We start from the raw sequence: 26599 nt of genomic DNA, 5'->3' as shown, positions 1-26599 counted from the left end.
GGTTGTAGATAGGATCACAAGGCTGTGACTTGCCATGGATGGTAAAGCTGGGATTTGAGCCAGGTGTTTGAATACCCACTTGGACTCCTGGCCACCATCGACGCCTCTGGAGAATCCTCTGCTCCGCTGGCCTTCCTTGCATTAGAAAGTAGGAGGCTTTGTGGGCCTGGTTGACAAGATGTCCAGCTCTTACTTTGGTGTAACCTGGAATGTTTTGATTCTCTTCTGTAGATGGGAAAGTGTGGTATGGAAAATGGTAACCTGCTAAAACCAGATGCCAAATTAGTAGAGAGAATCCATGAGCAAAAACAAACACACACACACACACACAAATGAGCAGGACAAGTTGGGCCTTGGTAGCTATACTCATACTATTCTGTCCAGGTGCTCAAGGCTCCAAATCCCACATTCTCTTTGCTGCTTACAGACAAGAATGGGACCAACTTATCCATACAGAGGTGGAGGGGAGAGGGCTTAGGTTTACCCTGACATGTCTATAGCACAGTGCAATATCTGCACCATAATAGCAAGGGGCAGCCTTTGAGCTTGGGCTGTAACGAGGCTTCAAGGAGTCAACAGTAAGGTGGTAGGGCCACCATGGACCTCTGAGATGACAGCAGTGTCACTCTAGCCCTCCCCCCTTGGCAAGGCTGACTCTCCTTGAACACTAGAAATCTTACTCTAGCAAGTCTGAACCCCTGCTCTGGGGTTCATCTCACACCCAGAAACAGAGATTCAGACTATGGCAAAGGGCAGGCGAGGGGGAAACCATGTTTGTTTTCCTTCCAACAAAGACATCACCTGCCCTCCTTCATCTTCAGAGCTGTCTGGTTTGCCCTGTCTTGGGGTCCCCATCCTTTTTTCCCTGAGTCTGTTGAGTCCTAAGAGATCAAATGTGGGTGACTAGAACTCCGGTGTGTCCAGGAGCACCCTCTACTTGCTTCTAGATCTCAGTGACTCACTGTACCCAGGTTGTACCTACACCTTCCCACCCACATCAGATCCCTAAGCTACTTTCCCAGATTGCCTGGGGCTCTCTGGACCCTGCTCTGGGCTCCCAGTCCTGAAGAGGACATTTACCCTGTGCTGAGAACCTCCCATGTGCTCACCCTGAGCAGATGTGCTGGGCCCACCAATTCTCCCTCAAACATGGTCTACAGGCTATTTCTAATCCCTACTCCCCTCCGTGCATGGGTTCCTGCCACTTCCCATGTTTCTTTGAGTCTCCATCTACTTCCCTCCTGCCCTGATTAGCACAGCCCCAAGCTCCCTCCCTCCCCACCCTTCCTTCCCCATTGTCCCTGCCTTTTCTTCTGCAGTGGTCCAGCTGCCTCCTGCTGGAGCTGGAACTGGAGCTGGAGCCCTCCACAGGCCTTGAGGAAGAAGGAAAAGGCCCAGCACCCTCAAGGAGGAGGTGTGTGATCATTTCCGGTGGGCCTTGTTTCTCTTTCTCTGCTTCTGCCTTGTGTTCTTCCCCCCAACTTGGCTCAGGCTGGCAAGGAGCAGGGTAATGGGTGTATTGGTATTTTTTCCTGGTGGGGGAAGGGGGTGGAGATTGAGGAAAGAAAAGAGCTGGGAAGGATGATTGGCATAGGGCCCGCCTTCTTTTGTCCTCCTCCCCAGTACTTAAGCTGGCCCCTTCAGGGAAATACACCTGTCTGAGGCCAGCAGTGGACTGGGATAAGACTCACCTCTGCTGGACACTGTGTGCTGCAGAGCTTCCCTGGAGAGCCCCGGGGACTGCTTCTGGAGCCATGAGACCACCTCACTGGAGGAGGGTCCCCTGGGTACTCCTGAGCTGCTTATGCTCCCACCTCCTTTGGCCTGTGGTTCAGGGTAAGTGATGAACCTGGGGAAGCATTCTGGAGCCAGGAGAAACTGGCTTCAAGGGGCCTGCCAGGAGAGGTGTGTGTGTGTGTGTGTGTGTGTGTGCGCGCGCGCGTGCGCACGCGCTTGTGCATGCATGCCAATCCTGAGGCTTGAATTTGGGGTCTGGGCACTGTCCCTGAGCTTTCTTTGCTAAAGTTTAGCACTCTACCACTTGAACCATAGCTCCACTGCCAGCTTTCTGGTAGTTTGTTGGAGATAAAAGTCTGACTAAATTTCCTGCTTGCTTTAAAGCATGATGCTCAGATCTCAGTCTCCTGAGTAGCTAGGATTACAGGCGAGAGCCAGCAGCACCCAGCAAAAGCTGGTGATAAATGGAAGAATTCATCCAGCAATGTCTAGTCAGAGGACAGTCCATTGAGAAATAAACAAAGCAAAGCAAAATGGACAGAAAAAGAGAAAAGTCAAGGAGACAAGCAGAGCTGAAGGGAAAGGGCTAAGGACAAGCTAGCTGGTCTGGAAAATAGTATGGAGAAGTCAGGCTGGGACAAGAGGCGTCCAGAATGCTGAGAACAGTCAGCTTGTTACCCTGACGTTAGATTTAAAAGCCTCCCGTGGGAGCGAGGTATTGGTGGCTCACACCTGTAATCCCTGCTACCTGGGAGACCGTTGGGGTCTTGGTTAAAGGTCAGCCCAAGCAGAAAGACATCGAGTCCTTCTTGAGGGAGAGCTGGATTAAGTGGTGTGTATATGTTATCCTAGCTACTGTGGTCTAGCCTAAAGTAGGTAGGTCACATCTAGGTGTGCACCAGGCAGGAAGAAAGACTCTTATCTTAAAAGTAAAGAGCAAAAATTAGGGTCAAAGGTGTGGTTCAGCAGTAAAAGCATCTTCTTAGGAAGTATGAGTTCAAACTCCCTCTTGGGCCCATGTCCTAGAACTGGATGTGGCTTCCTGCACACCCACTTTCTCATCACATACAGAGTTCAGGATGGGGTGGACCCAAGTCTTAGTGAGGACATTCTGTATTTCCGGGTGTCTGGAGCTTCTTCAAGGTCTAGAGTCCTGAGAGAGTGAAGGATCAGAAGCATAGACCAAAGTTGGAGTCATAGCTTTTTCCTCACCTCGGCAGGCCTAACTTTCATGGAAGGAACTATTTCCTGGGAATGGGGCAGAAGGAACACATCTTCTTATGAGACACAGTGTCAGAGCAGTACAATATTCTGCTTTCCTTGACATTTTGTGTGGGTGTGATTGTGTGCTTGAACTAGACCTGGAGCTTGAACTCAGGGCCTGGACAATGTTTCAATGTTTGTTTTTTTGCCACAGCTTCACTGCTGGATTTTTTTTTTTTTTGGAGGTCTGGTCATGGGGCCTGAACTCTGGGCCTGGGTGCTGTCCCTCAGCTCTTCAGCTCAAGGCCAGTGTTCTACCACTTGAGCCACAGCGCCACTTCCAGCTTTTTTCTTTTTGCTTATGTGGTGCTGAGGAATCGAACCCAGGGCCTCATGCATGCAAGGCAAGCACTCTACCACTGAGCCACCTTCCCAGCCCCACTGCTGGATTTTTTTTTAAGGGGTTGGGTAGTTAACTGAGGATAAAAGTCTCACAGGCTCTTCAAATGGTGATCTAGATGGCAGCTTTCTAAGTAGCTAGGATTACAGGCATGAGCCATTGGTGCCCAGCTTTCCATGACATTTTAAGAGTTTGTCTAGGATCCAATGAAACAACTATCATCTCAACTTTCCCACTCACTTCCAAGGCCCTTAATTCAAGCTGAGGAAGCAGGGACCAAAAAGAGTCAGCTGAGGCCAGCTCCTCAGGGCTTCTTCTGAGGATGAGGAAGAAGGGTGGTCATAGGAGCCATGACCCCTAGGGCAGTAGGAAGAAGGAAGTGGGGTGTGCGGGAGGTGACTTGGATTCAGGAGTCCTGGTTGTCTTGGCTTTGCTCCTAGGTGTTCTGGTCTTTGTGACCAGCCCCTATCCTTGCTCTACTGGATTTGGTTCCCTTATGTCAAAAGCAGATGAATGACATGTCCTCCTGACCAGCAGTTTAAATTGCATTTTGTGATTTAAACTCCAATAGTGCTGGGTACCAACTCTGCATGCAGCCCCAAAGTATCACAATCATTAAACTTAAAAGAGCCAGGAAGAGGGGTTTACAGATTAAGAGTTGGGGTGAATGGCAGGAAAAGAGGCGAGGTGTGGTCAAGAGAAGGTGGTGGAAGGAAGATGGAGATGGGATGATCTGAAGAAAGCTGGGCATACTCTGGAGCTCTGAGTTCTATGACACCATGGAGCATGGCTAAGAGAGTGGATGGGGTGGAGGTGGGGGGACATGGGAGGTGGTACTTGAACACAAGATGGGACCTTAGAAGTGCTTGGTGAGGGAAAAGCAGGCAGTTCCACTTCCTGGAGCAGCTTCTGGGGGACTGGAGGCCTGTTCCTATGGCTGCACTACATCTGATGTAGATGTTGGGGCCACTGCTGTCCCATGCCAGAAGGAAACCCAGGCTCCATAAAGGAGCAACATGGTGAGGAAGTTTCTCTAGGAAAAGTCCTGATGAGAAAGTAGAATTGGGCATGGAAGAAATGGAAACTGTGATCCCTGGTAGTTCCTGCAGGAATGGTTTATCTTCCTGGGCCCATACAGGCCTCTATCTCCCATAATGGAGGGGCTACTACCCTGACCATTCAGAGTTTAGCTGACCATAGCAAATACAGGACAACAGGGAAGGAGCCTACTGGCTTCCTCCCAAGAGATTTGCCACTGCATTCATCAGGCTAGGAGAGGCCTCCCCAACTTGTCACCTCAGGCTTATCTGTACCCTCAGGGCACTCTTCTCTGTGCCCAGGATATCCAACAGAAGGAGATCCATGAACAAAACGTTCTCCCAAGAAAATCAACCAAATGCAAGCCAGTGATCAACAGATGTGTAGCACAGAGCAGGACCTTAAGGTCAGAAGACTAGTGTCAATGTTGTTACTTACCAACCCAAGGAACACAGGCCAAGTGCTTTCAGATCTAGTCTCATCTTCAATGCCAAAACTAGTAGGATGGAAGGAGCCACTACATAGGGTTGTCATGAAGACGAAACAAGACAGTGTCTGGCAAACATCAGCCTTAAAACTTCGTTGAGAGAGCCTGTTCCATTTCTGAGCTTGGAGGTTGGGGATGGAGAGCCCAATGGGCCTGGGAATGGAGGAGAAACTTCTGTAGGCTCAGTGACTGGGTCCACTTGTTCTAGGAGCTCAGGCCTCTCTAAAACCACCCATCCTTCCTGTGGGTCAGCAAGGGTTGCTGGGCTTATAGAGTTTGTGGACTTATTTGGCCGTTACTGAGACAAAGGCGGGCCTCAGCCATGAGGCTGAGCATGCTACGCTGCCCTCTGGTCTCCTCCACACCCTGCTTTCTGGCTTAGCTTCAAGGTGGAGGCTGGCCAGGCACTGTTTGCCATGTAACTAGTTTGTGACTTCACTGCCAAGAAAGGCCGAGAAGCACTTGGCCTTTTATATGCTTGAACAAGTAGTTTGATACTGCATCTGTTTTCTAGTTTCATGGTGTGTCAAATGCCTCACACAGGCAGAGCCCAGCCCATGAAGATGCTTCTTTCAGTCCAGGACTGATACTCTAGGCTTGGTCTTCTAGTTTCAGCCTTTCCCTCCACTCTATATTTTTCTATTAAGCTGAACTCATTCCCTGGTATGTTATTGAGTTTCTGAGTCAAAATGAAGACAATATGTCAGCACTCCATAGAGGTTGAGTCCTCAGCATTTTCCTGGAGACTCTGAAGGGGTCCTAGGAACTTGTATGGCATTAGGCCTCTAAAATGGCAGCCATGTTCCCGGACGGTGTGGTCTGAGTAGCAGGCAGCTCTGCAGTGCGCAGGTGCGTGGTTAAGTCCTACATGGATATAGACTGTCTGTATGGCTTTCCCAGCTCACATTGTGGTTTGGGTTCCTAAAGTCCAGTCACAGTAGGTTTGAGGGACTTGAGAGGAGAAAAGTGCTCAACCTTTGGATTTACTCATTCACTTTCTCAACACTAAAATGAATAAGCCATGGTTCTTTCCGAAAGTACTCTGTCTAAGCTAAGTGACCTGTTAAAGGTGACGTGACCCAGAAGTGAGGCATCTGGGATGAGAATCCAGGCTTTATTTTTATTTTTTAATGTTATTGTAAAGATGATGTACACAGTGGTTACAATTACGTGAGTCAGAGAATGAGTACATTCTTTCCCAATTTAGAACCCAGGTTTCCCTGGTAGTTTACTATGTCTACAAACAAACCTTCCAGCCAGCCCAGTCTATCCCTGCTGAGAGTCATTCATTAATTCATTTAATTCAAAGAGCAGATACGCAATACTACCATTGTTCCAGGGCAGAACTGCATGCACACAGTGGAGAATCAACTGAGGTAAGCCAGCCTCTTCCAGTTAAGCTCTCATTACAGAAAAGTTCCCAATTCCCCCGGGAAGGAGGAGAGTGACAATGATGTCCTCTCTGAGCTGAGGAAGCTAGAGATGGAGGTGAGCCAGGCTTGAGCAGGCAGAGCAGTGAATGGTACATGTAGGCCAGGAAAGAGCTCAGTACCTTAGGGGGATTTAAAAGAGTGCCAGGACTTGGCAGGGCATGGAATGGATTGTGGAATTTAGGTAACTGACATGGGCTGACACAGAGAGATTTTTTTTTTTTTGGGTCCGGTCATGGGGCCTGAACTCTGGGCCTGGGCGCTGTCCCTCAGCTCTTCAGCTCAAGACTAGCGCTCTACCACTTGAGCCACAGCGCCACTTCCGGGTTTTTTCTTTTTGCTTATGTGGTGCTGAGGAATCGAACCCAGGGCCTTAGGCATGCAAGGCAAGCGCTCTACCACTGAGCCACCTTCCCAGCCCATACACAGAGAGATTTTTGATAAAAGAGTGGTGTGCTCTGATTTTGAAATGAACTTTGGAATGACCGAGTAAGGAAAATGGATTGGAGAGAAGGCAGGGATGAGTCGGGCTCCCACCATCTTGGTTTTGGAGGTCATCTCTTCTGACTCCCACTGGAGGAGGGGGTCACCCTTGTAGCCTAGGGTTGCCCTTGAGATCTTGGCAACTGTTGGCTATGGTGGTGGCCACCCTTCTCGGGCTATAACCATCATGCTAGCATCCTTTGGTCCCTGGTACCACCATGACAATTGTAGAAGAAACAGGTACAACCACATCCCACATTTCAACTCAGTGAAAACAGCCAAGAACTAGGGTCTAGGGATTCTGAGTTTAGTCACCCAATAGCTGTTTATAGAGTGCTTGCTGTAGGCCTGTCTTGGCACCTGAGCCAGAGCAGTCACCAGAGGGGCATGAGGAGTTGGTGTCTTTCCTCGTCTTTGACTCTACCAACACAGGAAAATCACCCCTGGGTGGATAGAACCACACGCACGAATGATTCTGGAGCCAGTACCAGCTGCTGGTGGTCCTGCTCCCTCTCTCAACTTCGTACCTGTCAGGGCTCTGCTGCCCAGATGTGAATGCGTTTTCTCCTCCAGGCTGATTTACAGTGCACTGCTGGGCTTCTCCCCTGCCCCAGACAGCAGCGAAGTGACACATTGTGGGAGACATGTTTTATGGGTACCTCACCTCCAGTTCCAGGAAAAACTCAAGACAAACAGTGTAGGTGCTAAGAAGTTGGCTCGGCCCGCGGTGCTCAGTGCATGGAAGGCACGGCTTTGTTCTCTCTTCAGGGAGTGACTTCACTGCTCTGTTGGAATGTGATCTGCCACAGCGGCCACCACTCCTTTTCCTGAATCAACAACACATTCATCACTTTCTCATACTCGGTAGAGTCACCAGAGGGTCACTGGGGGGAATGATGCCTATCATCACTTTCAACTTGATCAGCCTTGGAGTCCTGAGAGAAACAATATGGGTCCTAGATGTCTCTACCCCTCCACCCCCATAGTTCAAGGGGAGTAACGACCTCACCCAGCCGCTCTGAATGAAGTGGGAGCTGAGGAACAGCCCACCTTAGGCCAGCTCTGGTGATCTCCCCATCCTTGAGTGACCTTGAGTGACCCTCCTCTGAAAGAACTTCTCCACCCTGTCCATTTCAGACTCCACCATCCATGTATTGTCACCTAGCGTTCTTGTCACCCCAAGGGGTCAATAGCTATCACAACGCACTCTGACGTCCTCACAAAATGTCCTCATGGCACATCGTTTGTCCCTGAAAGTGTACCAGACTTGTCCCCAGGTGCAGCCCAAGCACCTACGGCAGGTCACCTGCCACTGCTGCAGGACCCTGTCAGCTCTCCAGGCACTCAGTGTCAGTCCTGGGGCTGAGCAATTCACTCACATCTTCAGCGCCTTGGCCCCTTGTGTTGGCAATGTCAGCCCTGCTGCTTACAAGAACTATGATGCTGGACAATGTGTTTACTAAGCTTGACCTCGCCTGTGAACTGAGGGCCACCACTAGTGAGATAACCTGGAGAGCACCATGTAAATATGAAGCATCCACTTTACATCCACGTGTCTCCTGTGGGCAGCACACAGGCAACTGTACATGGATGGGTCAAGAAGCCAGGAAAGTAGTTAATCAAAGCTCACACTTAAGAACTCAAAGTGAAGACAATGCCTGTCGCTGAGATTTTTTTGGGGGGAGGGGGTCCGGTCGTGGGGCCTGAACTCTGGGCCTGGGCACTGTCTCTCAGTTCTTCAGCTCAAGGCTAGCGCTCTACTGCTTGAGCCATAGCACCACTTCCAGCTTTTTTCTTTTTGCTTATGTGGTGCTGAGGAATGGAACCCAGGGCCTCAGGCATGCAAGGCAAGCGCTCTACCACTGAGCCACCTTCCCAGCCCCACGCTGAGATTTTTATGATGTAGAGATGCCTCAGGAACATCCTTATTTCTCTTTTTAATTTAAATTTTATTGTAAAGGTGATATACAGATGTCTTCCTTCTTATAGAAACCATCATTGCACACATACAGACACTCAGCCACAACCAGAGGAAGTTCAACCATCACCAAGTGGCCTTCCTTTGAGGAAGACTGCTTTGGCAACCTGCTTCCTGGCATCTTAATCAAAGTTGTGGGGCAGGGTGTGTGTGTGGGGGTGGGGTGGTAACAGAAGAAATTCTAGTTGCTTGTCTCCAAGCCTCTAAGGCAAATAGATCTGTGTCTTCAGCATTCAACCAATTACCTACCAAAGCAGAACTATAGACCATTTTCCAAAGTAAGTCTTTCCTAAGGATATGATGGAAGAAACTCTCCTTCCTGGTCCCCAGAGCTGAAGAACACCACCAGCCATGCAGTAGTCTGATGGAAGGTTAGAATGGAATGTATTAGTCAACTTTGTATTCCAAAATAAAATAATTCCAGAGACAGGCTAACTTTTTAAAGAAGGAAGGTTTACTTAACTCACAGTTTGGGATGCATGAGGCAGGCTCTAGTGAGATTTTCATGATGGAACATCAGGAGCATATATGAGAATGAGCAATCAGATCAGCAAAACAGGAAGCTGGAGAGAGGAAGCTCTTACAGTCCTTTCCCAGAGCATGCTTCCAGTGGACCTAAAAGCTTCCCAACAGCTCATTTCTTAAAGGTCCTACCACCATGCTGAGAACCTCCAAGAGATGACCCTTTGAGGATCACATCATATCAAAACCATACAGGGGTTGAAAGAAATGGAATCAGGAGTGTTAATAGGCTGCTGCAACAGTTGGAGTGATGAGCATGATGCAGCAAAGTGAAGAAGAAAAGAAATCATTTAGAGAAGCAATAACTGGTGCCAAACTATGATACTGGGGACAAGGAAGAGGAAAGAACTGAATATGACTCAGAGTTTCTGGCCTGGACATCCAGGGGACTATTGTTAAAAGTTAACAGAAGGAAGAAAGATGGAGAAAGACACAGTTGGAGGAAAACTTGCCTTAGACATGCTACACAGGACCAGCTAGGCAGGAAATCACTGGATGAGCAATCTGAAATGTGGGTGTGAGAGAGATCAGGAAGAATTAGAGATTCGTAAGGCATAAAGTAGATGCAATGGAGGAAGGTGAGGGAGGGAGAGGGAGAGAGAGCTTGAAAATGTCACCCAGAAACCCAACTCCATTCCAAAAAGGGAATCCTGTAGGAATATCAAGATGACCCTGGCCAAGGGGTCACTGTTAAGGCTGGTAATCCATAAATGTTGGTCAAGTGAATGAATGAGTAGATAGATGGTGCCAAATGGTATAAGCATCAGGAGACCCAAGAAGAATGTGTCTTGCCAAAGTGACTGAGGCGGTGAAACATAAGGAAGGTGTGATTTGTAGGTGTCAGCCACTCTTTGTAAGATGCTCAATGGTGAAACAAGAGATAGAAAAAGGAGGGAGCAAGATGAGTGGTGATATTTTGTTTGTTTAGTGTGGGGGGTGCACACATACACGTGCACGCACACACACACATGTGCATGTGCCAATCCTGGAGCTTGAACTTAGGGCCTGGGCACTTTCCTTGAGCTATTTTGCTCAAGGCTGGCACTCTGCCATATGAGCCACACTTCCATTTCTGGCTTTTTGGTGGTTACTTGGAGATATGAATCTCACAGACTTTCTTGCCCAGGCTAGCTTAAAATTGGGATCCTCAAATCTCAGCCTCCTGAATGATTAGGATTGCAGGTATAAGCCACCAGTGCCCAGCAATGTTTGTTAAAGTGTGGTCTTTAAGACACCTGTATGAGAGTCACTCTGGGAACCTGATAAAATCCTTGAAATGAAAATTCGCAGATCTCATCCCATAATAAGAAATTGGATTCTCAGGGCTGGGAAGGTGGCTCAGTGGTAGAGCGCTTGCCTTGCATGCTCGAGGCCCTGGGTTCGATTCCTCAGCACCACATAAGCAAAAAGAAAAAAGCCGGAAGTGGCGCGGTGGCTCAAGTGGTAGAGCGCTAGCCTTGAGCTGAAGAGCTGAGGGACAGCGCCCAGGCCCAGAGTTCAGGCCCCACAACCGGACCAAAAAAAACAAAAGCAAAAACAAAAACAAGAAATTGGATTCTCAACGTCAGCCCAAGGATTAATTTGTAATGCTACCACTAAGCCACATTCCCAGCCCCCAAGGTTTCTTATCTAAGAATAATCATTTGCAAACTGTTTCTCTGAGGCACTAAAGAATCTATTGAAGGAGTGGCCTGATATTTATTGTTTAAATAGTGGTGAAAGACAAATATAGTAATTGCGTTTTTGTTGTGATTAGTGCACATCACTCCCTTTGACAAGGATAAGCCCAACAATAAGTAAAACTACATCACCCACACGAAGCGGTTCCCTTCTCTTCCTGTCCACTGAAGCCAGTGACACTAATCAATCTATCATGATTAGAAAGTTCTTTGCATTAACATTGAGAAGGAGGATTTCCAGGTCACAAGTCTGTTTGAAGAGACTCCAAATCCATACTAGCAAGCAGAGAGTTTTTCAAAGAGAAGGGATCTTGGAAAACAGGGCTCTTTCAGGCACTGCCAATGAGAAGATATGGTGGCTTGACCTTTCTACCAAGAAATCTGGCCATGTATAGGAATAATGCAGAAAAAATGTACAGCTCTATTGGGATTCTGTGAAGAGAAATTGACATCCAGGAAGTAGGCTGAAATAGTGAAACAAAACTGAGCATAAAGTCCAGCCCTCAAAGTTTTCTTTGCAATAGCAGCACACTAGGGACAGCCCAGAAAGCATCAGGAAGTTCATTAAGTAAGCTTCGCTATGGTGAAATATTATTTAATGAGTCTTTTATTCAGTGTAAATTTGGCTACATGCTTAATTCAGTTCAAACATTTGACCTGCTAATTATATATATTTAGCTATTGCTCCTAATGTATTTATAATGTACTATGTGATTTTTTTTTGTTTCTCTGTATGTTCCTCCCCCACGGTACAATCCCTGTTTTCAATGTATTTGATGTTGGTGCCCTGCATCTTGTATATACACTTCTCTAGCTTGGGGAGGGGAAGGGAAAAAACAAAATGCTTAAATAGGGATACAGGTTGACCCATTGTAACAATGAGATGTACAAGACACTATGTTAAAAAAATGAACTTTACAATTTAGGCGGGGAGGGGGGAGGGGAGAGGGGGGAATGTAGTTGTGGAGGTGGGAGGGAAGGGATGGTAGGGGAAAAACAAAGGAGGAGATAACAATGCTTGATAGGAAATATGCTCATTACCTTGCTCAAGTAACTATAACCCCTCTGTAGAGTATTTTTACAATTAAAAATATATTTAAAATTTCATATATTGAATATTTAAAGAACATGTTGGCCATCAGTGGCTCATGCCTGTAATCCTAGTTACTCAGGAGGCTGAGATCTAAGGATCAAAGTTCCATGTCAGCCTAGGCAGGAAAGTCTGAGACTCTTGCCACCAACTAACCAGTAAAAAGCCAGAAGTAGAGGTGTGGCTGAAGAGGTAGATCATTAGCCTTGAGTGAAAAAGCTAAGGGACAAGGCCCAGGTCATGAGTTCAAGTACTAGAACCATCCCTCCAACACCCCCACCCCCCAAAAACTAAGACATAGACACAAACATTCACAGTATCACACATAGATACTAGCAATACCGAGAGCGAGCATTTCATTTTACAAAGGAAAAAGTTGCAAGACTCAGGCAGTAGAGTGCTCATGACCCTGAGTTCTCATCATTACAGAGACCACCTCAGGAGAGGCCCTGCCTCAGTGTTACTCTCCCCCGTCTCCAGAGATGTGGAATTTAATATTGCTAGTTTCCAGTTAGAAGGGCAATGGTTAGGCTTGGGAGTTTTCTAGACCAAGATTTTGCCTGAGCTCACCCAGTCCTTCTGGGCCCTTCCATGGTCCAAAAGGCAGAAAAGAGATATCTATCACCCAAGGCACAAAAGATTGGTCTCCCTTTAGCTATGAGTACAAAAATAATAACATGAAAAAATTCTTATGATGTCAGGTAGGGTTAAAGTTGTGTATACTGTGTATACTTTTAAACTTATACTGGTAAATTAAACCACACACAGATTATAGGAAATATCTTGGGGGGAAAAGCCTAGCAATGTAGTTTTCTGAATAGTATGGTACAGATTTTTCTGCCTTTCAATTATGTGTTTTCTAAATGCATAAAATGAGTGTGTATTCTTTTAAATAGTTGAATATGGGAAAACACCTTTTGTTATATTTAATTAGTTTTAGTTTATTTTTTAATCTATTTTTTAAAAATTTATTTTGTTCTGGCTCTGGAACTTGAACTTGGGGCCTAGGCACCATCCCTGAGTTCTTGTGTTCAACACTAGTGTTCTATCACTGTCAGCTTTTTGGTGATTAATTGGAGATACGTTCTGGTGGACTTTCCTGCCCAGTTTAGCTTTGGATTATGACCCTTAGAGCTCAGCTTCTTGAGTAGCTAGGATTTCCAGACATGAGCCACTAACACCCACTAGTACTTTTTATTTTGTCATGTTTTAAAAAATATTTTTATTTCACTGATGTGTAAAGAATGCAGTTCTTCTTAAAATTTTGTTCATATATTAAGAACTTTGTCAATAATTTATAAATTCGAGAGCATTTTTCTTTTCTCTTTTAGTGGTCCTAGAGATCAAACCCAAAGTTTTATATGTGCTAGGCAAGAGCTCTACACTGAGACTCACCCTCGATTCCTGACTAGCTTTCTTTTGTTCTTGTTTTGTTTTGTTTTTGTCTAAGAGTGAGACTCTAAAAACTCAGTATCTGACACTTTTGCTCATATCCCACAACTCCCTGACTGGCTTTGTGATATAAATGATTATAATACCTGCAAAGGACTATAGGGTTGTTTCTTTTATTGGGGGGGGGGGCAGTCATGGGGCCTGAACTCTGGGCCTGGGCGCTGTCCCTCAGCTCTTCAACTCAAGGCTAACGCTCTACCACTTGAGCCACAGCACCACTTCTGGCTTTTTTCTTTTTGCTTATGTGGTGCTGAGGAATTGAACGCAGGGCCTCATGCATGCAAGGCAAGCGCTTTACCACTGAGCCATCTTCCCAGCCCCTTGTTTCTTTATTTCCATATAAAAAAGAAATAATCATTTCTATCCTTGTGCTTTTTTGTTTATTTTTCTTGACTTATTGCACTGGCTAAGACTTTTACCCAAATGGTTCAGTAGAAAAAAATGATTGCTGGCATGTTCTTCTTTCTGATTTTAAAGAAAATATTTACAGAATTATATCTTTAAGTATCTGTCATGGGGTTTGATGGATATTATTGATGAAATCAAGGTTGTTAACTTCCATTTTTCACTTGCTAGGACTTTCCACAGGGATTTGTGTTAATGTTTATCAAATACTTTTTCTGTATCTCTGAATAGTTATGTTTCCCTTCCACTCTATTTATATGGTGATTTGTATTTATAGGTCATATTCATCTTAAATTTCTGGTTTAAATTCAGCTTGACAATAGTACATGTGTATGTGTGTGTGTGTGTGTGTGTGTGTGTGTGTGTGTGTGTTTTGGGAGGGTAGGCTTGTCTTAGCACTTGAACTCAGGGCCTGGGTCCTGTCTCTGAGCTTCTTTTGCTAAAAGCCACAGCTCCACTTTCAGCTTTTTCAGTAGTTTATTCAGATAAGTGTCTCACAGACATTCCTGCTTGGGATGAATTTGAATCTCAGTCCTAAAATCTCAGGCTCCTGAGTAGTTAGGATTACAGGCATATGCCACCAGTGCCTAGCATGTTTTATTTTTAATCCAATATAGGCATCGGATTGCTAATATTTTGCTTGAGTTATTTCTATCTACTTTGTTTCTAAGATTTATTAATCTGTGTTTTTATTTCTTACCTTTGAGTATTAAAATTATATTAACACTTTAAAATTAGTCACGGAGCATAAGAGCATAAGATTGAAATTACTGTCAGGCACAGGTGGTTATGTCTGTAACCCTAGCTACTCAGGTTGCTGAGATCTGAGGATTGTAATTCTAAGCCAGCCCAAGCAGGAAAAGTCTGTGAGACTCTCCTCTCCAATTAACCATCAAAAAGCCAAAAGTGGAGTTCTGGCTCAAGTGGTAAAGTACTAGCCTTGGGCATACACACACACACACACACAAACACACACACACAAACACACACACGGACACACTCAAAATTGTGATTGAAATTGTTTCTTAAATGTAAAATGATCTTGCTATATATTTAAATTTTTTCTCATTTTTTTTATCTCTTCTTCCCTTCCTCTCCCTTCATTTCTTTCTCATCTAACCTTGTGAGTATTTTCTGTTTATCTTTAAAGAACCCAACAGTTTAGCTTCACTGATTCTATTTCTAACACTTTATTCCTATTCTACCCTTTATTCTGCTTTCTTTTTTTTGGGTCCGGTCGTGGGGCCTGAACTCTGGGCCTGGGCGCTGTCCCTCAGCTCTTCAGCTCAAGGCTAGCACTCTACCACTTGAGCCACAGCGCCACTTCCGGCTTTTTTTTTCTTTTTGCTTATGTGGTGCTGAGGAATCGAACCCAGGGCCTCATGCATGCAAGGCAAGCGCTCTACCACTGAGCTACCTTCCCAGCCCCTATTCTGCTTTTTCTCCATTCTTCCTGATTCTTCTAGTCTGTCCTTTCCAATGGGAGTTCCTGCTTAATGCAGTTAACAGGGTCCTGATCTAAGATCCTTGTCACTTACCCCTTCCCTAAAAGCCAGAGCTATGCTGAGTTTGGGGATTCAAACTTGTAATTTCAGCTACCTAGGATGCTATATTTAAAAGGATGGAGGTCTGAGACTAGCCTCGGCAAAAGTGGAAGCCCTATCAAAAAACCCCAAAAAACAAAGCAAAGCTGGAAGTATGGTTTATGTAAGTAGGAGGGCACTTAATCACAAGACCCTGATTTTGAACTCCAGTATTGCCAAGAGCCAACCAAAGAAACAACAACAACAAAACAAAGCAAAACTACATCTGAAGTACAGCAAATTCTCTAAGGGTATTGATTTAACATTATAGTTCAACTTCCTCATTCCTGAGTGTTTCTTTTTCTTTCTTCTGATCCCAGCCCTGCATTGGAAAGCGTCTACTAAACAAATATAAACTTTTACTTTAAAAATGGCTCTATGTGGGGCAGGGAAGGTGGCTCAGTGGTAGAGCGCTTGCCTTGCATGCATGAGGCCCTGGATTCGATTCCTCAGTACCAAATAAGCAGAAAAAGCTGGAAGTGGCGCTGTGGCTCAAATGGTAGAGTGCTAGCCTTGATCTGAAGAGCTGAGGGACAGCTCCCAGGCCCAGAGTTCAGGCCCTACAACCACCACCACCACCACCACCAAAAGACTCTATGCTTTCATGAAACTTTTGCTGCCAATATTGGTTCCGAAAGAGGGGTCACAGGCTCTGAGTGTTAGTGGCTGAGAACCTGTAGGTTTAGGAAGTTCACCATGGAGCTAGCTTCTGTGAAGACTCAAAGCCTGATGACAGAGCAATGTTCAATATTATGTTCTTAGGAATAAGAAGCAAGTTTATCAAAATTGCAAGGAGTATACTTCTTAATCTAAACCTTATTTGGAAAAAGGATGGCAATTTTATAAAGGAGAGAGTAAGCCTAGAGTTCCAAGCCCTCTACCAGTTAGATTAAGGAGGGGATTTAAGAACCTCATGGTCCATCTCTGCAGTTCAGTCACTGCCTGAGTCCACTTCAGTTTAGAAATGTGTCCCCAGGTAGTACTTACTATTAATAGAGTACACAAACTTGTCAGTGAGTCACTTCCTTTTTATTAAAAAATAAATTGACTCATAATCACTCTCACTTAAACATCTAAATAGTTCTCTTGAGAAGAAAAAAACTGGTTGCTGGCAGTGGTGGTGCAAACCTATTATCTCAGTACTGGAGAGGATGAGTCACCTGGACTGAGAATGCAAGGACAGTATGGGGGTGGAGGGGAAGAAAAGGAGAGGGAGGGAGAGGGGGAGAGAGACTATAGTCTCCTCTAAGAACTGTACTTGAGCCTAAATTCTTCATCCCTAGGAGTTTCTTACTCTGAATTTCTTCCCTCCCAACTTCTTGAGTACTAATGTTAGGGAAAGCTGGAGGGATCTGGGGTAGTGGCTTCGTAGTAGAGACTTGCCTGCCTTTTGAGAGGCCCTAGGTTTGAGCCTCCTTCCACAAATGGTTTGAAAGCCCCAAACAATAAGTTCCTATGCAAAAAAATAGTTTTCTTTTTGGTTAGAAAATTCACTGACCGGGAGATGGGAAGGGATGGGAAGGGGAAACAAAAGAGGAGGCAACCATGCTTGATAAGAAATGAACTCATTACCTTGCCCATGTAATTGTAACCCCTTTGTATGGTCTTTTCACAATAAAAAAAGGGGGAAAAAAAAAGAAAATTCAGAGATCAATGGAAGGAAGTTATTGAATGAGATTGACTAGACTCAGAGACCTTTAAGATAAGTTCAAGAGAATGGCACCTAGTAGTGTAAATACAGAAGAATACTTGGAACAAAAAAATATAGTATTTAGGGGCTGGGAAGGTGGCTCAGTGGTAGTCTGCTTGCCTTGCATGCATGAGGCCCTGGGTTCTATTCCTTAGCACCACATAAGCAGAAAAAGCTGGAAATGGCGCTGTGGCTCAAGTGGTAGGGAGCTAGCCTTGAGCTGAAGAGCTCAGGGACAGCTCCCAGGCCCAGAGTTCAGGCCCCACAGCCAAAAAAATAAATAAATAAAAATTTAAAAAAATATATAGTATTTAAACATTTGGGGGGGGGGAGATAATTTTTTTTTCACGTAAAAATAGTCATGACTGCTCAGCACAGAGGCTCAAGCCAGTAATCCTTGTTATTTGGGAGGCAGAGACCAGAGGGTTGCAGTTTGAGGCCAGCCTGGCAGAAAGTGTAAAACTCCATGTGAACTAACGGCGCGGTGTGGTGGCTCAGGCTGTCATCCTCAGCTACAGTGGGAAGCAACAGTCGCCTCACCATTCCAGTTTAATCTCGTCTTTTCCCTCATGAAGAAGATGGGCAGAACCAAGGAACGTTTACCTCATGATTTTGTGGTGGTTTTTTTTTTGAAAGTAGGGGTAGTGCTTGGATCAAGCCAGACCTCAGGCATGCTGGGCACATGCTGTACCCCCAAACCACACTTAGCTCTGGGATTTCCTTATAGAGCAGTTAGAAGCTCTATTCAGGTGCCCTTTGGGTGAGGATCCTGTGCCTCTACCTCTCTCTGCTTATTTCTAGATGTTTCTCTCCAGGCAAGCATCTCAAGCTCTGACCCAGAGCAGACTTAGGGGGTGCATTTAGCCCCCACCATGCACTGTGTGGAAAGCACAGTGGTTCCCTAATATGCAGAAAGACAATCAATCACTCATGGTGAAGGAAACCACCTCCATCTTCTGGGACCTCTGATGGCTCTTTGAAAGGAAGGAACATTTGGAGATTATAGAAAGAAAGACTGGCATATTTTATTTCTAAATTCCTTAGAAAAACTGATGGTATATTTTCACTTGAAAAACATTCTCACATATGACCGGCTCATCTACATAATTGCAAGACTTACTACGAGGCCCTGAACATTAGCACTCTTAGCCACCCATGGGTGCATGCAGACTATTATTTTACCATGCTGTGAGTACTTTGAATTTGACCAATCATGAAAAATCACCTTCTTGTGCTGATAATCCTTTGCAGTTATGTTTATTAGTATGAATTGCACATTTTAATGTCATGCAGAGTAAAATTTTCACACATATGTGTGGTATGTACAATCAAATCCAACTTTTGTTAGGGAGGAATGAGAAAAAGGTGAGTATGAGAAAAAATGATGCATGTAAGCACTAGATTGAAATGAAAAGGAAGCTATGAAACAGAAAGTCAAACATTTCCTGTGAGTGCTTGAAAAATATGTGTATAGGGCAAGAAGTGAGTTAAATTTTACTCTGTTTGGAGACAGGTTCTTCCAAAGTAGCCTAGCCTGGCCTTGAACTCACTATCTTCCTTTCACACCCTCCCTAAAGCTAGGATTACAAGTAGACACTAAAAGTTCTAGAGTGTACAATTTAAGTTCTAATCTTTTGATTACATAATTACCTAAACAATGTTGTAAGTCTGAGACAAACAATTTGTTGGCACATGCGGAAGAGAGGGTGCACTGATGCCGGGCGCTGATGGCTCACGCCTGTAATCCTAGCTACTCAGGAGGCTGAGATCTGAGGATCGCGGTTCAAAGCCAGCCCGGGCAGGAGAGACTGTGAGACTCCTATCTCCAATAAACCACCAGAAAACCGGAAGTGGCGCTGTAGCTCAAGTGGTAGAGCGCTCGCCTTGAGCTGAAGAGCTGAGGGACAGCGTCCAGGCCCAGAGTTCAAGCCCCACAGCCAACAAAAAAAAAAAAAAGAGAGAGGGTGCACTGAATCAACTGTTCCATTAGCACCTTCAGAAACAACCTGTACCAGAAGCAAAGTGCAGACGCTTGTTTTCATAACATTACTTATGAGTAGGCTTGTGCAGAATTTATGGCTAGGTAAATTAAGGCTTATAGATGTCACTATCTATGAAAGTTATATGGGGTGCCTTATGCATAAATGGGAGTCAAAAGCTTTGATATCACTGAGTTACCCTGTTCAGTCTCATAAAGTTCTTGCACCTTGTCTCTAATATTTAAATAATATGTGACCATTTCTGGTTCAGGTTCAACTGGCGGCTATACAATGTCAACCACATCAGAAGTATCAAGCAAGACAGCGTCCACAGATGGTACAGGAGACACATCACCATATCGAAGTCTCATTACAGTCACTTCAGAAATCTCAACAAAGCCTATTTCAAGCAATGGACCAACAGTAAACAAAGCCAACGCCTTTACTCAAGATTCTTTATTTTCTCAGCACACCCAGACGCACAGCATGACCACCCGTCAATCTCAAATGAGTACCCTCCTAGAGACAACCACCTCACCTCACTCATCCTCCACAAGTGGTAATACTCTGACAGACACAGTTTCTCCTGTGATGTCTTCTGAAGGGAAAATAACCACCTCAAGCCCTTCCAATGTAAGCAACACACCCTCAACAACATCAGAGGTGTTCAGCAGGACAATCTCCACAGACTCCACTCCAGGAAACATGGAGGACACATCACCACCCCACGTATCTGCAAGCTATACTCCAGTCACTATGGGAGTCTCAAGGACACTTGTGTCAAGTGAACTAAAAATGAGACCAAGTCCCATTGCCTCCACTCAGGAATCAGCCTCATTTTCTCAGAACACCACAGAACAGGGTCCAGAGCCCGCCAGTCATTCTCAATTGAGTACCCGTACAGAGGGGGCCAAATCAGCTCCTTCATCCTCCCCAAGTGGTCAGACTCAGACTGAGACAGTTTCTCCTGGAACATCCTCTCTAGCTGAAACAGCTAGCTCATCTCTTTCTAGTATCAACAACTCCATGACAACTTCCTCAGGCTACACCCCAGGAATCACAAGGGACACAACGTTGCCACATGCTGCTGGTAGTCTCACTTCAGTCCCCAAAGGAGTCTCAACAACACCTGTGACAAATGGTCTACCAATGGGACCCAGTTCCATTGCCTCCACTCAGGAATCATCTTCACTTTTTCAGAACACCCAGACGCACAGCATGACCACCCGTCAATCTCAAATGAGTACCTTCCTAGAGACAACCACCTCACCTCACTCATCCTCCAAAATTGGCCACACTCTGACAGAGACTGTTTCTTTTGTGACATCCCCTGAAGGTGATATAACCACCTCAAGCCCTTCCAGTGTAAGCACCACACCCTCAACAACATCAGAGGTGGTCAGCGTGACAACCTCCCCAGACTCCACTCCAGGAAACACGGGGGACTCATCACAACCACAGGTACCTACAAGTCTTACTCCAGTAACCACAGGAGTCTCAAGAACACCTGTGCCAAATGGACTACCAATGGGACCCAGCTCCATTGCCTCCACTCAGGAATCAGCCTCATTTTCTCAGAACACCACAGAACAGGGTCCAGAGCCCACCAGTCATTCTCAATTGAGTACCCGCTCACAGGGGGCCAACTCAGCTCCCTTGTCCTCCACAAGTGGTCAGACTCTGACAGAGACAGTTTCTCCTGGAACATCCTCTCTAGCTGAAACAGCTAGCTCATCTCTTTCTAGTATCAACAACTCCATGACAATCCCCACAGCCTTCACCCTAGGAAATGCAAGGGACACAGCATCGCCACATGCTGCTGGTACTCTCACCTCAGTCCCCAACGGAGTCTCAACAACACCTGTGTCAAATGAACTGTCAACAGTGCCAATATCTAGCACCTCCACTCAGGAATCATCTTCACTTTCTCAGAACACCCAGACGCACAGCATGACCACCCGTCAATCTCAAATGAGTACTCTCCTAGAGGAGACCTCCTCACCTCACTCATCCTCCACAAGTGGTAACACTCTGACAGAGACTGTTTCTCCTGGGACATCCCCTGAAGGTGATATAACCACCTCAAGCCCTTCCAGTGTAAGCACCACACCCTCAACAACATCAGAGGTGGTCAGCGTGACAATCTCCCCAGACTCCACTCCAGGAAACACGGGGGACTCATCACTACCACAAGTCTCTACAAGTCTTACTCCAGTAACCACAGGAGTCTCAACAACACCTGTGCCAAATGGACTACCAATGGGACCAAGCTCCATTGCCTCCACTCAGGAATCAGCCTCATTTTCTCCGAACACCACAGAACAGGGTCCAGAGCCCACCAGTCAGTCTCAATTGAGTACCCGCACACAGGGGGCCAACTCAGCTCCCTTGTCCTCCACAAGTGGTCAGACTCTGACAGAGACAGTTTCTCCTGGAACATCCTCTCTAGCTGAAACAGCTAGCTCATCTCTTTCTAGTATCAACAACTCCATGACAACTTCCTCAGGCTTCACCCCAGGAATCACAAGGGACACAGCATCGCCACATGCTGCTGGTAGTCTCACTTCAGTCCCCAACCGAGTCTCAACAACACCTGTGTCAAATGAACTGTCAACAGTGCCAATATCCAGCACCTCCACTCAGAAATTATCTTCACCTTCTCAGAACACGCAGATGCACAGCATGACCACCCGTCAATCTCAAATGAGTACCCTCCTAGAGGAGACCTCCTCACCCCACTCATCCTCCAAAATTGGCCACACTCTGACAGAGACTGTTTCTTTTGTGACATTCCCTGAAGGTGATATAACCACCTCAAGCCCTTCCAGTGTAAGCACCACACCCTCAACAACATCAGAGGTGGTCAGCGTGACAATCTCCCCAGACTCCACTCCAGGAAACACGGGGGACTCATCACAACCACAAGTCTCTACAAGTCTTACTCCAGTAACCACAGGAGTCTCAACAAATGAACTGTCAACAGTACCAATATCCAGCACCTCCACTCAGGAATCAGCCTCATTTTCTCAGAACACCACAGAACAGGGTCCAGAGCCCACCAGTCATTCTCAATTGAGTACCCGCTCACAGGGGGCCAACTCAGCTCCCTTGTCTTCCACAAGTGGTCAGACTCTGACAGAGACAGTTTCTCCTGGAACATCCTCTCTAGCTGAAACAGCTAGCTCATCTCTTTCTAGTATCAACAACTCCATGACAATCCCCACAGCCTTCACCCTAGGAAATGCAAGGGACACAGCATTGCCACATGCTGCTGGTACTCTCACCTCAGTCCCCAACGGAGTCTCAACAACACCTGTGTCAAATGAACTGTCAACAGTACCAATATCCAGCACCTCCACTCAGGAATCATCTTCACTTTCTCAGAACACCCAGACGCACAGCATGACTACCCGTCAATCTCAAATGAGTACTCTCCTAGAGGAGACCTCCTCACCTCACTCATCCTCCACAAGTGGTAACACTCTGACAGAGACTGTTTCTCCTGGGACATCCCCTGAAGGTGATATAACCATCTCAAGCCCTTCCAGTATAAGCACCACACCCTCAACAACATCAGAGGTGGTGAGCGTGACAATCTCCCCAGACTCCACTCCAGGAAACACGGGGGACTCATCACTACCACAAGTATCTACAAGTCTTACTCTAGTAAAGACAGGAGTCTCAACAACACCTGTGCCAAATGGACTGTCAACAGTACCAATATCCAGCACCTCCACTCAGGAATCATCTTCACTTTCTCAGAACACCCAGACGCACAGCATGACCACCCGTCAATCTCAAATGAGTACGCTCATAGAGGGGACCTCCTCACCCCACTCATCCTCCAAAATTGGCCACACTCTGACAGAGAGTGTTTCTCTTGTGCCATCCCCTGAAGGTGATATAACCACCTCAAGCCCTTCCAGTGTAAGCACCACACCCTCAACAACATCAGAGGTGGTCAGCGTGACAATCTCCCCAGACTCCACTCCAGGAAATAGGGGGGACTCATCACTACCACAAGTATCTACAAGTCTTTCTCCAGTAACCACAGGAGTCTCAACAACACCTGTGCCAACTGGACTACCAATGGGACCAAGCTCCATTGCCTCCACTCAGGAATCAGCCTCATTTTCTCAGAACACCACAGAACAGGGTCCAGAGCCCACCAGTCAGTCTCAATTGAGTACCCACACACAGGGGGCCAACTCAGCTCCCTTGTCCTCCACAAGTGGTCAACCTCAGACAGAGACAGTTTCTCCTGGAACATCCTCTCTAGCTGAAACAGCTAGCTCATCTCTTTCTAGTATCAACAACTCCATGACAACCACCACAGGCTTCACCCTAGGAAACGCAAGGGACACAGCATCGCCACATGCTGCTGGTAGTCTCACTTCAGTCCCCAACCGAGTCTCAACAACACCTGTGCCAAATGAACTGTCAACAGTGCCAATATCCAGCACCTCCACTCAGGAATCATTTTCACTTTCCCAGAACACCCAGACGCACAGCATGACCACCCGTCAATCTCAAATGAGTACCCTCCTAGAGGAGACCTCCTCACCTCACTCATCCTCCAAAATTGGCCACACTCTGACAGATACAGTTTCTCCTGGGACATCCCCTAAAGGTGAAATAACCACGTCAAGCCCTTCCAGTGTAAGCACCACACCTTCAACAACATCAGAGGTGGTCAGCGTGACAACCTCCCCAGACTCCACTCCAGGAAATCCTGGGGACACATCACCACCACAAATATCTGTGAGCTTTACTCCAGTCACTACGGGAGTTTCTAGGACACCTGTGTCAAGTGGACAATCAGGAGGACCCAGCCCCATTGCCTCCACTCAGGAATCTGACTCATTTTCTCAGAACTCCCAGACTCAGAAGTTGGAATCCACCACCCAGTCTCAAATGACTACCTTAACTCTTTCATCCTTCAGAAGTGGACACACTTCGACAGAGACAATTTTGCAGAAATCTCTCCCTACAGGTAGCATAATTACCCCATCATCCTCACCAGTGTCAGAGGTCTTTACCATGACAAGATCCTCAGAATCCACTCCAGGGAACATATCGGACACATCATCATCACAGGTATCTGGAAGTTTTACTCCAGTCACTGTGGCATTCTCCAGGACACCTGTGTCAAGTGGACAATCATCAAGACTAACACTCAGTACCTCTACTCAGGAATCAACTGCATTTTCTCAGATAACCCAAACTCCAAGCATGGTGGCCACCAGCCAATCTCAAATAAGCATCCTCCCCCAGGTGACCACGTCAACCGTTTCATCTTCTCCAAGTGGACACACTCTGACAGAGACTGTTTCTCTGGGGACTGCTTTTCCAGGTGAACCAACTGTCTAGTGGTATCAGCAGGGGCTATGTCCAGGGTCACAGGAGGATACAATGATTAGTGGTATACTTTCAGTATCTCTCCATCTTTTATTGGGTAACTTAAAAATGCTCATGTAGATAGGATTTTTGGGTGAGCTCAGAGGAGAAAGCTTGGAACTTTCATTTCTAGATCCTAATTTTCTGAGTCATGATTCTGCTGCTCGCAATAGTTTTAACTCATGTCTTCTTTCCCTCCGTGTCCAGAAGCAGTGACAAATACCCTGAGGCCATGCAGTCCCTCACCACCCTCCACATCTCCTCCCACACTCACCATCTCTACTGCCAGTGCTTCCACAGGCTCCAGCTCAACAGCTCCCCGTCTCCCCACCCAGCCCTTAGGAGGTAAGTGATGCTATTAAGTTGGGGCCTCTCTATCCTGCAGTTAACTAGACATAGAAGTTGTAGTGGATTAGATTTTCTAGGAAGGTCCTTGTGTACAATTAAGGGAAATGGTTCTCTGGGTACCTCTACTGCCCTCATTTGGGCCAAGAGAAATTCAGTTGCCCCCCATATTTCTGTTTCCCCCCCCCCCTTAGGTCATGAGGCTTGAACTCAGGGGCCTGGCTGCAGTCCCTGAGTTCTTTTGCTTCAGGATAGCGCTCTACCACTTTGAGCCACAGTACCATTTCTGGTTTCCTGGTGGTTAAATGGAGATAAGAGTCTCACAGACTTCTTGCCTGGGCTGGCTTTGAACCATGATCCTCAGATATCAGCCTCCTGAGTAGCTAGGATTTACAGGCACAAGTCACCAGCACTTGGCTCTGATATTTCTTTGTGTGTGTGTGGGGGGGGGGGGGGCGGCGAAATATGTTGGTCTGGGAATGTGGCTTAGCATTCCTAGCATGCATGAAGCCCTAGGTTCCATTCCTCAGTACCATATAAACAGAAAAAGCTAGAAGTAGTGCTGTGGCTCAAGTGGTAGAGTGCTAACCTTGAGCAAAAGAAGCTCAGGGATACTGTTTAGACCCTGAGTTCAACAACAGGGGACTGGCAAAAAAAAAAAAAAGGTATGTGTGTAATATAACAGAATGTTCAATATCAGTCTGCTCATTCAAGGTCTGTGCTCTCTGGAATCAGAAGGCTTTACAGAAGCAGCGAGATAGCATCAGAGTTGGGTGCTTAGGGAAGCTCTGTGCATAGCACCAGACTAAGATCTGAAATTGGGAAATGGTCATGATGCCATTTCTCAAGGGGAAGACCAATTGTCCTTTGGGTGCAAGGCCCACACACTAGTTACAATGGAAAGCCTCTAAAGTGTGTAGGAATGGGTTTATGGTGAACAGGAAGCTTTCTGGCAAGAGCAGAGATGATCTGGGGCCAGGGTAACACCTCAAGTAGGGAGGAGAGTCTAAGCAATTGGATGAAAGGCATGAAGGTACAAAGCAGTCCGTGTGTTGCATGGGAAAGAGATTCTCAAAACATTTGGGGTTGCTGGGCAAGGTAAGAGTCGTGGGATGGAGGCTTGTGTGTGGGAGGATGCTATAGTAAGGAGAACCAAGGAGGACACAGTAGATTTACATTTTGTGATGGCACTGTGCTGCCTGTGGAGATTAGAGAAGAGCAGTGGAAAGGCTCCGTGCTTGCTTGGAATTTTCTCCAACGGGGACCAGGCCAGGGCTCCAATGAGTCAGGAGCTGCCGGTATGGAGTGAGACCCATTCGAGGAATATTCAAAAGACAAGCTTTCTTCAACTGGAGCCCGACAACCTCGAGGGGCTCATAGGACAAATTCTAAGGATTCTTTAAATTTATATGGAGACATACCATCTTAGAGAAGTCCCCGTCTATGAAAAGGTCTTTTGACTACTAATCTTCACTATTTCCACATTTTGTTTTTAATTCTTAAAAAGATTCTGCCATCAAAATGGATGCAGAATAGTTTCGATCCAAACTAGGCAATAAGAAGACCAGTTGATGGAATAAAAGATGTGTTCATGCAAATTCAGAGGCAGAGAGAAGAGTCTTGATGGCTCCCAGCCAAGGCCTACTGGTTAGCTTGAGGAACAGAGGAACAGGACGAGGGGCAGCTTGGGAAGCTCTCTGG

The 26599-nt window shown here is 46.2% G+C and overlaps 1 protein-coding gene and 1 non-coding gene across 2 annotated transcripts in view; one reads left to right on the top strand and one right to left on the bottom strand.

The window, feature by feature from the left end:
• The window catches only part of Muc4 (mucin 4, cell surface associated), a 57548-nt gene that overhangs the window by 8408 nt on the left and 22541 nt on the right, over positions 1 to 26599 (top strand). Inside the window, exons 3-7 of the mRNA XM_042670275.1 lie at positions 1717 to 1836; positions 6278 to 6353; positions 20521 to 20617; positions 24150 to 24308; positions 24761 to 24898. Coding sequence (XP_042526209.1) covers positions 1717 to 1836; positions 6278 to 6353; positions 20521 to 20617; positions 24150 to 24308; positions 24761 to 24898 — 590 coding nt within the window. The remainder of the gene's footprint in view (positions 1 to 1716; positions 1837 to 6277; positions 6354 to 20520; positions 20618 to 24149; positions 24309 to 24760; positions 24899 to 26599) is intronic.
• Positions 11565 to 11627, bottom strand: LOC122100027. The gene has a single exon (XR_006146071.1). It is a non-coding gene; the product is annotated as a small nucleolar RNA SNORD78 (small nucleolar RNA).

The sequence above is a fragment of the Dipodomys spectabilis genome, unplaced genomic scaffold, assembly GCF_019054845.1.
Source record: "Dipodomys spectabilis isolate Male_0828 unplaced genomic scaffold, ASM1905484v1 ptg000017l, whole genome shotgun sequence".
Lineage (NCBI taxonomy): Eukaryota > Metazoa > Chordata > Mammalia > Rodentia > Heteromyidae > Dipodomys > Dipodomys spectabilis.
Note: the sequence above shows the minus strand (reverse complement) of the source record. Positions and strands in the feature narration are given on the sequence as shown.